Source organism: Haplochromis burtoni, unplaced genomic scaffold (assembly GCF_018398535.1).
Source record: "Haplochromis burtoni strain Fernald_Lab_line unplaced genomic scaffold, NCSU_Asbu1 Contig_85, whole genome shotgun sequence".
Taxonomy (NCBI): Eukaryota; Metazoa; Chordata; class Actinopteri; order Cichliformes; family Cichlidae; genus Haplochromis; species Haplochromis burtoni.
This window is the reverse complement of record NW_024582446.1, coordinates 841,225-854,370: the sequence shown is the minus strand read 5'-3', so window position 1 is coordinate 854,370 and position 13,146 is coordinate 841,225. Positions and strand designations below refer to the sequence as shown.

The window sequence follows — 13,146 nt, the reverse complement described above, 5'->3', positions numbered from 1 at the left end:
GAGCAGGATGGATCCATGTTTTCATGTTGTTTACACCAACACCACCTGAATATTACAGCAGAAAACGGGATTCAAACCTGGCAACATTTTTTCATGTTTCTACAGGCCAAAGTTGGTAAATCTGTGTGAATTGTAGCCTCACTTTCCCGTTCTTCGCTGAGAGAAGAGGCACCTGTTGTGGTCTTTTGCTGCTGTACACCAGAGATGCTCTTCTGCATACCTTGGCTGCCTAAAGTGGTTACATTTGAGTTACTGTTGCCTATCTGTCAGCTTCTGGCCACTCTCCTCTGACCTCTGGCATCAACAAGGGATTTTTACCCAGATAACTTTTTGGACCATTCTCTGTAAACTCTTGAGATGGTTGTCTGGGAAAATTCCAGTAGATCAGCAGTTTCTGAAATACTCAAAACAGCCTGTCAGGCACCAACAACCACGGCATGTTTAAAGTCATTTAAATAACCTTTATTCCCCATCCGTTTGTAGTTCACAGAGTTGCTGCCATGCGATTGGCTGATAAGATATTTGCATAAATGAGTAGCTAAATAGGTATACCTAATGAAATGTCCAGTGAGCAAGTTACTCAAACACAGCAAATACAAAAATACAATTATGTTTTCATTATAAAGATGGACTCTGAGTGAAGTCTGTCTGTGCTGTATCAGCTGCTCCTGTGGTAAACTTGGTGGAAGGTGAAAAAAAAAGCTTCTACTTCATGAAACTAATTTCCCTAATAGTGATAAGCCTGCCAGTGGAGAGCCATAAAGTCATCCTGCTGTTTAGATCAGCACAATCAGCCTCAATAATCAGCTCGAAAGACTGATTTACTGGAAGTTAAAATGCATAGACTTCAACTCTGCTACCCTTCTGGTGGTTGTATTGCAATACACACAACTGCACTATTATGTATATCTAAAAGTAATACAGTGGGAATATAGAAGTAATTCACTGAAAGATGTCTTTTAGGTATTTTGGCCTTTAAACGGCAGCCTCCAAAATGACCACAAAAAAGAAACCGAACATAATAACCTTCACAAAGGTCAGATTTATTCTTCTGAATTATGTGAACGCATTACTTTTGCACCCAGTGAAATAGGGAGTGATGCATGAGAGCCTGCGGATGTATTTCTGACAAGCATATTTTACCTGTAGCAGGTAGATGACTCTGGTTACTTCCTTTTCATTACGTCTAACTGGTTGCAAGATCCAGCAACTGGGCAACATCTCCCCACGGATGGCGTCCACACTGGGCCGAGGGAGAGACTCCTCAAACACAGACTGCATTGCCAGCACGTGCAGGCCACCCTGCGGCAGAGAAAACAATATCAATAAAACAGGTGCCGCTGCACTCTTTTGATCAGCCGGGAGGCAAGTGTACACCGACACCAACAACCAACAGCTGACACGATTTCCTCCACACCCACTGCCTCTGAGTCAGAGTGTTGTTTATGCTCGGTGACTTCTAAGCATGAGTAGTATCTAAATAGCATGTTTAACATTTTGTGGATGAGGAACATGCTGTTAAATTGTTGTTTGCACTACAATGTAATCTGGATTTTTCTTTGTCAAGCTAAAGCGTGCAAACGCTGCACATACTCCCTGAGCCTTACACAAGAGAGATGAACAGTAATCATGCGCGCCGGCTGGTTAATGTTGAAGCTGTGCTCACCTGTTTGGACTGCGAGCTGATGCAGCAGAAATCTCGCGGCTGGCTGAGGTGACAGGTGGACGAATCTGTGAGAATGTAAACTAAACAAAAATGGAGAGATACGTGAAAATGATCAAGTATAGTCGATACAAACCTGGAAATAAAACAACTGGAGCAATGTAATAAAAGCCCAATACTGGAAATAGATTTACTACTATAGAAACAGACAAACCAAACAGCTCCTGTGCAAGGATTTTATTTGCAGTGTGATGTTTGAGCGCAAGGCTCTTTCTCAGACTTTCATGAATACACTAACGAGCCTACTCATAATCTTCAAAACAAACCACACATGACATATCTCGCCTTTTTCAGACTTCCATCTGTTAAAAAGTAATAAAAATAATGCTAGATAGTGTAACAGAAGAGCGTGGACAGGAGAGCAGTGAGAGAGAGTGGAAAGACACACAGCAAAGGGCCTCGTGTTGGACTCAAACTCGGGCCGCTGCATCTTTATCTTCAATTCTTTATGTATATTTTAGTGTCTGACAGACTCTTAGTTGTTCTTTGTGATTGTGTATGCTGTACAAAAATCAATAAATACAACATTTAAAAAACAAAGTCACATATAAAGAAAAACTACACTACAAACAAATCATGTACCTTCAGTACGTTCTACTACGTGTTTTAATTATCCAGCACCAATTCTGTTTAATACTGGGATACTAGACTGGTGGAAAGAAAGTTCACTAAATAAAATGTCATATTCACGATACAGTGATTTGATACTTTAGTTTAAATTCTACATGCTTGCATAAAAAACAAAAATTATCCAAAGAATGAAAACTTGGAGAACAAGAGGCCAGCAGAAGTAAAAAAAGGCCTCGTGGTGGGCTGCAGGTATTAAATGAAAACACACTGCAGGTGTGAGAATGGAGCTGGCCGCGTAATAAAACAAACTTGGCAGTGATGAATGAGACTGTGCTGAACCACGCTGTAGTACAGATAGTTAATGGATGCAGATGCGTTCGCTGAGAAGAATTTGCAGGCTCTATTAACTGCGTAGCACAAAATATAAATAGTTTTGCTGTCAAGATAAAAGTGTAAATATTTTATTTTATTTTTAAGATTTGCTTTTTAGCAAAAGCACAAAGGTTTTTGCAAGGTAAACGGATTGCACAAGGCCACCTTACACAACCATAATTCATCAGTTTTTCTTTCTGAGCAATGACGTTTAAGCAGTGTTTTAATTTCTGAACTCTCTCAGAAAATAAGCATCTTACTTTTTAAGATGATGTTTTAACTACTAGCATTATAACAAATGAATGGATAGGGAGGAATGAAGTTTTAAGAAATCTCCTTAAAATTGTGATATTCAGGATAACTCAAGATTAAATATACTGTCATTAAAACTGCTGCCTATGAGGATGTTGGCTCACCAAGCTGAGTGCTGTCATCTAGTGGTCGTGTCCACACTGAGCGGACTGACTGATTGTACATGTGGCTCTTGGACAGCTGGGAGATTAGGTTCCACAGGCTATCCGGTGGTCTGTCCAGCTCCCCAGCCCCCAGGAAACCGTGGACAGATGGGCAGGAAGAGGGTTTGTAGTATGCCTGAATTCCCCGTTCATCTCCTTGGTAACTGGGTAAAGATAGACAGAGTTCATTTTCTAATAGCACATAAATTATTTTTGTGATGCAAATTGTCTACTTGCTCAAAATTATCCTGGAGCAGGCACGGAGGAAATCGAGAAAAGGGGAGATGGTTGGAGAATGCTCACCACCAGCCTGCTGCGGCTTTGCCCGTCACCAGGTTGCCAAAATCCCCTGAGGCAGCCAGTCGCACCTGTCGAGAAAAAAATGTCTTACTCAACTCAAAAACAAATACCAGTGAGAATAAACCCAAAACTTTTATAAAGGACAGTTAATTACTATGTGAATCTTTCAACTCAAATACAAAATACTAATTAGAATGTCTCTCCTAGAGCACGTTTTTCTACAGCTGACTTTTCAGCTATATTACCTCAGCCAGAGCTCGACCGAGAAGACTGAATGTGATGTCCTGATAGGTTGTCGATATGGAAGACGAGGAGCCGACGGATGCTGTCCGCTGGCGTGTACAGGCCGGAGATGAAGTCATCAGAGGTTCAAACCCGCTGCTCTGTTGGACGTCTAATAAATCACATGATATTATTAGCACATTTAGATACAGAGGGTGTAAAGAAGAGGGTAAAGAAGTGGTGACAAACCTGGGCAATAATCTCATTTATTAGTCGCCATATTTAACAAATTGCCAAAGCTTCCAAGGAAGGCAAATATAAAGCCTGAAATAGCAATGATTTATCTGGACGTCTTACTGAAATAATAATTAATCATGATTATTGCCCAAATCTATTTGGGGTTGGTGATTAACTGTCCTGCTGTTACCCTGGGCTGACAGCCACCCTCTCTGTGTCTTCACACTCTGTGGAGCACAAATAGGAGGACGTGTCCCAACCTTCAGCCCTTCATTCTTCATGATCTGGACAGAAGAAAAGTTGAGCCTTTTTAGCTCAGTCTTAAATCTCAGTTTCATTTCAAATCTAATGTATCATGTAGCATTAATATACAGACCTGTCCTGTTCGAACTGGTCTGTTGCCCTGCTGTAGTTGGGTGGTGTTGCCACTGTTGTACCCTGATGTTGGTCCAGAGGAAAGACTCAGACTGGATCCTGTGCACAAAGTGCTGTTGCTTATCCTTGTCCGATGCCTCAAGTCATCCTGTCCGGCACACGTCACCTAGAGTCAAGTTCATACAGACAAAACTATTTATCCAAACATTTACAGCAACATCTAAATGCTGCAAAGCACACAGGATCCCCTCTATAGTCACTTTTATCATGATAGGATGAAGACTCTGGAGTTCACTGGCTGGGATCTTTAATTATTCTCTGTGATATGGATCTGACTGACCTTGTCTTCCTGAGATAGGGCCTGCTGCTGTAGCCTCCTCTTCTCAAGCTCAGTCCGTTCTCGCAGTCGTTCTCGTGCCTTTGCGATCTCCGTCCTGGCTTCTTCCCGAGCTCGACCATAGTCCCGCAACAGCTGCTCAATGTCAGATGGATACTGGCTTTCTTCCCTTGGAGCATCTGGCATTCTTCAGTAAAAACAAATAAGAGCCAAATAGATTTTCTGTTTACATCACTCCTGAAAACCTAAGCACGAAATGTGAGATTCAAGGAGGCCGTTGTGCTTTGATTTTGTGAAACTCAGCATCTCACCTGGCGCTCTCTATCACTTCTTGCCGAAGCCTTTGAAGATGCTCTTTGTGCCGACTGGGCATTGCAATAGATGCAGCCTCCTGAGGACGGAGGCGTGGGTGCTTGCTCGGACTCAGGCTACGAGCTCTCCGGTAAGTCTGGAGGCGCTCCTCCCTCTCCTGCCTCAAACCCTCAATACTCCTGCGATGCCTGAGGGATCCAATTTAAAAAACAGTAATGTCAATGAAGTCTAAGAGAAGACCAGTTTTAGAAAATAACAATGTATCCGCAGTATCAATTACGAAAGCGTTTTATGCTTTAAAAGCTGGCACTGAATGTCAGGTGAGAATATTATTATTATTTCTTTTGGATTTTTTAATTAGGTATTTCCACTTTGGTGTGTATTAAACATTTTAAAGCAAATCTTATGTCAAAATAGAGCATTTGTGGCAACTGTATCCTTACACATCATACAGCTGCTGTTTTGTAGAAGCAGAAGCTGGCGTCACAAGCTCTTCTTTGGACCTCGGGGACAACATCTTTAGCAGCGTGTCCGTCTCTCCCAGCCTGTAATGAAGCTTAGCCTCTGCCAGCTCCACAGTCAGTGGTGTCGGGTTCATGTTGAGGTTGACCGTCGCCATCACCTGCTCTCTCTCCTGTCGCAGCTTCACTATCTCCTTTGCCCTCCTGTCGCTCTGCGCCACAGATTCTGCATTTGAACCAAAGCTCCCGACTTCACCCCATTCGGCACACTCTCTGCGTTTGTTGTGCTCACTGGTCACAAATGTGGTCAGGATTTTCGAGCATTTTGACTGTTGCTGATTGACCCCCGACCAGTTGGTGAACTTGTTGTGCATAGGCAGGTCCTCCGGGACTCTCTGATTATCTTGACAAGGAAACACATCGCTGACAGGTTCAATGTTCACAAGCACATCTGTGTTGCATTCACTGGGTGCTAGTGACATTATATCATCCTCTTGAGGTTGATCAGCCTTGTCGCTGAATGGAGATAGACTGTAGTTAAAATCCCCAGCATTAGGCACAAGTCTTCTGAAGTCTGATGCCTGCTGTTTGTGCACATCAGTCTGTTTTAATGTGGGGGAAATGTGGTTCTGCAAAATTAAACCATTTGCTGAAGTAGGCGTCCACTGCGGGGATGCCACCGGCCATTTGGACCCGAGCTTGTGGTTGTCCTCGTCTTGATAGTTCACATGTCTCCCATCAGAATCTGCATATGTTTCCATTGATGGATTTGGACTTGAAGAGCACTTATCTAATCTTTTAGAGCTTGTGCAACTAATTTCACTCACTTTCTCAAGTGATACTGATTCTAATTTGTCAGAGGAAGAATCACAATCCCGTAAGGACATCCGATTGCCATCCGAAACAGAAGGAATGGTCATGCTGTCATCCTCAGAGGGATGGTTTGTCTTTTGAGCCTTACATTTTGCAGAACATGTTACCGACTGTTTACCCTTGAGCCTCGTGCGTAATCTGGCTCCCACTGTAAGAATAGGAGATGACGCACGGTCTGTATATGTGACCATTTTCTTCAGATGAGGAGATGTGAGGTGTGTTAATGAAGGGCTGCGATTTTCTTGGTAGCAGATTTTTGATGACCTATGGGTGATTTCAGGGATTGCAGTACTTCTGCGGCCCAGTGCTTCAGAGACTCTAGATGAAGCAGACCTTACACGCCTTTGACAGTCAGCTGCAGTCTTTGCACGAGCAGTTTTGAGAGGGTCATTCGCAGGCTGTGAGGAAACAGAGGTGTTAAACCTCAGGTCAGGCATACTTTGCATCTTTTCAACTGTGTTAGATTTTGTTTTTACCACACAGTGGATATTTTTGTCTTGAGAGACACTCACAGCATCAGAACCAATCACTTTGACTATGACACTGACTTCATGAGATTTAGACTTCTCACTGGGTGACAGAAGAACAGCAGCTTTCTTCTCTGCTGGAGCTACAAGCCTCTCAGTCTGGATCCCAACATCTGCAGCCGTCTGAGTTGAGCAGTCTCTCTTGGTGCCACCATTAGACTCGACGTAAGATGTGCTAAGATCTGAGAAGTTAATACTCTTTGAACTGGAACTGCGAACTTCACCTGTCCTCATTCCCTGGACGTCCCCCAGCAGGTTTGAGGTGCTGTTGATTAACTTAGAAATGTGAGCTGACATGCTTTCCATACTGGCCCAAGTTGGAGATTCTGTGATATCCACCTTGTTTTTCTGTGACGCGGGTACATCTGTGTTGCTCCTTTTGTGACGATCTTTCCTCTTCAGAGAGCTACACTTCTTACTGTTACCCTGCGCCTGAAGCTCACACTCAGTCTGAGTACTGTGTTCGCATGTCCTTTGTGCGTTTGTTTTGCTCGTCTGGCACTCTTGCTCAGGTGAGTAAACGAACATGATTTCATCTACTCGACCGGAAGCGTTGCCAGGATCGCCAGGAACACTGTTGACTGAAGAACCGCTGACTGCTGTCAGATTAGCAGGGCAACTGCAGATATTCGCAAATGCCTGTTGACAGGGTGTAAGCTGAGATGTTTTAGTTGCTTGTTCTTTATAATCCTCCACACTACTAAGAGTACTAGAGAGTCCCTTGTTTGTAGCATACGTGCTAAGATGAGAATTAAATGGAGAGTTCTGCCCATTCAGACCATTATCGACACTGCAGCACCTTGTTATACGTTTCTCTGAGCTGTTTAAAAGTGGAGAATTACTTGATAGGTCAGCAGCACTTCCAAACGCTGGGTAGCAATGTTGGCCTGAGTCGTCTTCTTGCCACTGGTGAACATAAGGGTTGATGTCACTGGATGCAAAATGAATAGGGGAGTCTTGAGACTTTGGCACATGCTGTGGCTCCTTTTTGTTTGCATGCGGGCTAATTTGTTCCGTTTTCTGTGACACTGACCGAAGAGGTAAGGAGTGTCTTTTTAGCGTGTAAGCTTTACTAAGCTTAACTTCGTTTTTGCCGGGGTTTCCATGGGAAAAAGTCTTCACGTTTGATTTGTTTGCTGCTGCTAAAGTAGATTGTCCTGCATTGCTTTTTCTTGGCTGTCTGACTTCAGGTTTGACATCATTCTGAATGTCAAGCTTGACCCATTTAGATGCCAGCCTGCTGTGATGCATCCTAGTGGCGGCGTGGTCCTCCTCATCCTCGTCTGATGACTTAAGAGAGGAGTCAGAGGAAGATGTGGGACAGGTCCTGATGTGAGACTTTCTGAACCGCTTAGTTTTGCCTTTTTGCATCATAAGAGAAGAATTTCCTAACATGCCTCCAGTTGTGCTTTTCTTGGGCTCTTTGGCGATTACAGGTCTAAAACAACTTGGATTTTTAAAGCAGTTTTGCTGTAGCATTTTAGATTGTGACTCCGCCGTTTCTGATCGATTGTGTGGCACGAATGGTTGGGTCAAAGTCTCTTTGTCACTTTTCATTATGCAATCTCCACTGCTAATGATTTGAGTATTTTCATTAAATTTGGGATGTGACTCAGATAAATTTGGGGGTTTGTTTTTGCAGCTGCTCTGAGACGAGTTATCGGAATCAGTCTGTCGATAGCTGAACTCATCCTGTGCCGTGACAGAAGGTTTGCCTCCTGTTGTGGTGTCTCGTTCAACATTTACATCATGCCCAGCCGAGCCTTTCATGCAGACATCCTCACCACGGGGTGTGTTCTGGTTGCTGTAGCTTCTGTCTGCTTTAAACTGATGTAATCCACCACCAGCTAATAACTTCATGGCTCCAGATATTTCGCCACTGGTTTGGAAATGTTGAATCATCTTTGGCGTGTTTGGTTTGGGTGAATAATTATCTTTATTGACAACGTTCGATGCAGTTTCCACACCTGTGCGCCCCATAGCAGTACAGCTACAATTCACTTTTATGCAGTCAGTGGTGAAAAGTGTTTCAGGGCTTATTTGGTTAAGTTGTGGGCATGTCTGCTTAGCATTGGAAGCTGGGGGATCTGTCTGGCTGTCCGCTTTTTTGGAGCAAATATCAGTAATAACTGGATGAAGATTAGCTATTATTTCACGTTTGCCTGCATCATTAATTTGTTTTTGTGTTACAAAGGCATCACTTGCTGACAAAGAGTCGCTAGCGTGCTCGCACCCTGCCTGGCTGCACAGAGTCAGACTTGAGTGGATATTTGGAAGTGAGTTTTGGAAAACACAGCGGCTGAAGACCTGCTTGTTTAATGTTCCATCAGACACGCTATGAGCGCTGTCAAAGGTTTCCGTCACTTCAGTACATACACCCGTGCTGCTATTCCTCAATTCAGCTGCCATAGCTGAAGCCAGGTGCTCACTTTTATCCACCTTATTTTTACTTATCAGTAAAGATTCCAGTGTAGGATGTCCACTCAGGTTTGTTCCTTCTTTCGCTTGATTACTCCTTTCATCTCGCAGATGTTTTGCTGTCCATCTACATTCATTACTGTTTGAAACAAAATGAATTGCAGATGATGACAAGGCATTCAGACTTTGACTCAAGCTCTTCCTGGCCCCATCACTATCCATCAATGACAATTTCATGTGCTCTTTCACCACTTCTGCGATTCTCAGATCAATAGTGCTGCAAATAGCATCTGACTTGCATATGTGTTCTCCCCTTTCCTGGTTTTTTCCATGGTTATTCACTCGGGATTCTCTCTGTTCTGTTTCTGCAAACTGTTCCTTTAGGGTTACACCCACCTTTTGGACTACTTTATTATCGCCAAATGAAATACTATTCTGTGAATCTTTTTCATGACTCTGAAGCCCAAACTGAGAGTCCTCAAAGATGCCACGACTTGGTTCGAGTTTCCCACTGCTGCAATCAGATACTGGCAATGCAACTGAAGACACTGTATCTTGTGTAACGCTGCCAACAACACAAACAGAATCACATCCTCTGCTGCTAGTTTCTACTGCAGGCTCTTCTTTATTAGAATCCCCGGTGCTATTATTGTCATCAGGGCAAATCTCCTCATGGCTGTCACCTGATGCACAGCAGAAGCTTACCAGCTCGCTGCTGTCCTGTGTATTTGGTATTTTCAAGCTGCCCATGAAAGTATCTTCTTTGTCTTTGTTTCTCTTCCTGGAATTTTTACAAGTTGATTTATCAACTTCCTGCTGTAGTGCAGTGGCCTGCTCAGCGTCTTTGATTCCATCCCTTATAAGAAATGCATCTTCTGCATTTGTAAACTTACACTGCTGTAAATCTCTCACCTTTTCTGTTCCACAATCGAGACTGCATACTCTTGCCTTTTCAGTAGAAGGTTTTAAGAGACTTGCAGCTTCAGGCATCTCAGCCAGTACTTCACGTGGGTTTGTAGGATTTGTGGAGAAATGGATTACTGACTGAGACAATGAGCTGCACATTTCATGGTCAGAGGACACTGTAATGTCAGCAAACATCATATTGGAGGAATCTGCAAACACCTGAATCAAATTTGATGTTGTTTGTGTGGTCTGGGAAATTTCAGTCTCCATTTGATCTAATGAAGATGCTGGATGCTGACTGTAACTGAAAATTGGAGTACCTGTAATAGAAGGATCTCTCATTTTTGCGGGTTCTCCTAAACACTCTGCACAACACCTTACATCCTTCTGATTATCAGACTTCAGGGCATTGTCTGGTGTTGTCAGCGCCTGAAAACCCCCCAAAACTTCAAGGTCGTGTTCTTCCACTTTCATGTTTACACCTTCAGTGCTAGTGGACGTAGAGCTATGGCTTCTAGATCCAACCTGAGAGCCAGACAGATTCATACTTGTCGGACTGGGACTACTGCTGCTGATCTCTGCGTGTCGGAACATAATGTTTCTTTGAAAAGGTAGAGAATCCCTCTGCATCCTGGGACTCTCTGCTGCATCTGTGGAGGACCAGGCATCAGTGAGAACCAGTGGGTTTTCTGGCTCCCTCACACTGCAGCTGCTCAGAGAGCGTGGGCTACTGGTTAAAGCCTCCACATTCCCAAAGTCCTGAGTTAATTTATGTACAGTGTCTCTGCCTCTAGAATCTGCTACTAATGAGCTTTGAGAAGAAGGCTTCATTGTTGTATCAATTTGTCTTGTCTTCGGGGAGCTTTGATGGCTCCAGTATGCCTCTATTGGGATTACGAGAGTTTTCTGACGGCTGTCCCACTCAAAACTGGTCTCTGCTGTTTTAGTGTGCAGCTTGGATGAATCAGTGGGATCCGTCACCAGTGAGTAGGTTGGTACCAGTGTCTGGCTAAATCTCTTCACTGTTGAGAATTTAACAGTGCTCTCCAAACTGAGTGAATCTTTAGACATTTGACTGTCTTCACTCTCTGCTTCGCTTTGAGCTGCATCCTCATGTCTCAGCTGCTCTGCTAGAGCTGTGGCATAAGCAGAGGACAGAGAATCAAGAGAGAAAAGGCTCTCGCAGTCTGATGTCCCATTGTCTTTGACTTCTCGCTCTTCCTCCCATCCAACCAGTCCATGCTGCTCATCGATCCATCTACTAGTCTTGTTCATCAGAGCCTCAGTACTATGCCACCGTCTATGTCTAATGCTCTCAAACAGAGTCCTTTGGTCAAGCTCCTCACACGAGACTGTAGTTTTAATGGTACATTTCCTTTGACCCATTTTGGTGTCTCTAAGGCTCTTGTCTCTTCTTTGTCTCCAGTGAAATTTACTTGTAAATTTTCCAAGCGGCTTAGGCAGTTGTCTATTCACACCTGAGGGAGGTTTTCTGAACACTCTGGACAGAGCTCTTTTTATCCTGGGCCCCACAGAACGAGGAAACGACTTGCTGATGGTTCCTAATCTGCTGTTATCTGCATGACAGGATGTTTTCTCATGCATAACAGGGCCATTCTCAGAACTGGGTTTGTCTGTGGATGATCCTTGAAAGTTTTCCTTGCCGACTAGCAGCAAACTACATCCAAGAGGCAACTTCTGTGTACCCGTCAATTTCTGGTCTGACCTGTTCTTAAAAGACAGGTCTCGGTTCGGAAGCAGAGGTTTCCTTTCTGGCCTTTCCCGGCAGAGCTGGGTTTGTGGTCCCTCCTTGGCAGTCTGTGTGATCTTTTCAGGGGAGGTTACTCCATTCTGGCGGGGCTGATTTTGCTCTGAGAAGATAGAACCAGAACAACTTTGGGTCCTTTCCCGAGGAAGACACTCATCCGAAACCCACTTCCTGCTACCAGTCCAATCGGACGTTGTGGGTGAATTTAAAGTCAGGTCTGTGGATCTGTTTCTCTTGAGGAAGTGTCTGTTGGAGAAGGAGAAAAACAGATGTCTTAACAGTCAAGACCTAAATAATTTAAAAAACCTGAAAAACTGCTTCCTGAATCCTCACCAACAGATTTTACTGTCCCCTTACCTGAAGATGGGTGTGTTCTGTGGGTAGAGTCGGGACAAAAGATCGGATGAAAACGAGTGTCTACGAGAATCAAACGGTCGTCCTTTGACCTTTGAGGGCGATCCAGCCTCAGGAGATTCTGGGCTGTCTGGTCCTAAAGGCAGAGTCTTTTCCAGCTGCTGTAACTCTTTCTTTGCTTCCAACAGATGCTGCTTGCTGGCGATTCTCTCCAGCTGGTAACGCAGCCTTTTGCGCCGAATGCGGCTCTCGGCCCGGCAGAGAGCGTGATGCTTTAGCAATTCATCCTGCACTGCCTTCTTCCTGGCTCTTATCACTTGGGATGGACAATCCACTGAAACATCTTTCTGATCCCTGAACACATGGCTTGTTAACCTCTCCAGCAGGGGTGCAGGGAGGAGGTCTGCTTGAACTCCAGACTCCTGAGTGATCCTCTGCTCAACAGCTGTCAGGCGATGTTTCTCCTTCAAAATCCACTGCTGGACTGTTGATTAAAGACAGAAAGTAGGACATTTTGAGCACTAGAAATCGCAATCAATATGACTTTTGGTATGTCATCCTTTTTTTTTTTTTTTAAACAATGCAGAATTTCAGCTTGGATTTTGAATAATACTTGTGTAAGTGATGAAATGCAAAGAGTTCTCACTCTCAGTGTGCTGCTGTTGGAGGTAGTCCTGCTCCCTTTCTAGCTCTCTCTCAGCCCGTCTCTGTTCAGCCTGAATCTCCTGACGCAAACTCTCCACGAAGCGTTTCTGCTCCTCCACACGCTGCCTGGCAGAAGGCTCCTCACCGGGAGAGAAGCATGCACCCACCTGCTGTGGGAGATTCGCTTCTTTGACACTACAAAAAGAGACGCATGACACAGATGAAGCACAGACTGAGAAACGATGATGAAATAAGAGAGAAAAAAAGACAACCATGGAGAGTAAAACGATC

The 13,146-nt window shown here is 44.0% G+C and overlaps 1 protein-coding gene across 1 annotated transcript in view; it reads right to left on the bottom strand.

The window, feature by feature from the left end:
- The window catches only part of stard9 (StAR-related lipid transfer (START) domain containing 9), a 36,956-nt gene that overhangs the window by 644 nt on the left and 23,166 nt on the right, over positions 1-13,146 (bottom strand). Inside the window, exons 20-31 of the mRNA XM_005926014.3 lie at positions 12,857-13,050; positions 12,214-12,694; positions 5,347-12,102; positions 4,903-5,091; positions 4,595-4,778; positions 4,256-4,420; positions 4,070-4,163; positions 3,666-3,814; positions 3,424-3,488; positions 3,082-3,284; positions 1,667-1,746; positions 1,144-1,302 (exon numbers count right to left, since the gene is read on the bottom strand). Coding sequence (XP_005926076.1) covers positions 1,144-1,302; positions 1,667-1,746; positions 3,082-3,284; positions 3,424-3,488; positions 3,666-3,814; positions 4,070-4,163; positions 4,256-4,420; positions 4,595-4,778; positions 4,903-5,091; positions 5,347-12,102; positions 12,214-12,694; positions 12,857-13,050 — 8,719 coding nt within the window. The remainder of the gene's footprint in view (positions 1-1,143; positions 1,303-1,666; positions 1,747-3,081; positions 3,285-3,423; positions 3,489-3,665; positions 3,815-4,069; positions 4,164-4,255; positions 4,421-4,594; positions 4,779-4,902; positions 5,092-5,346; positions 12,103-12,213; positions 12,695-12,856; positions 13,051-13,146) is intronic.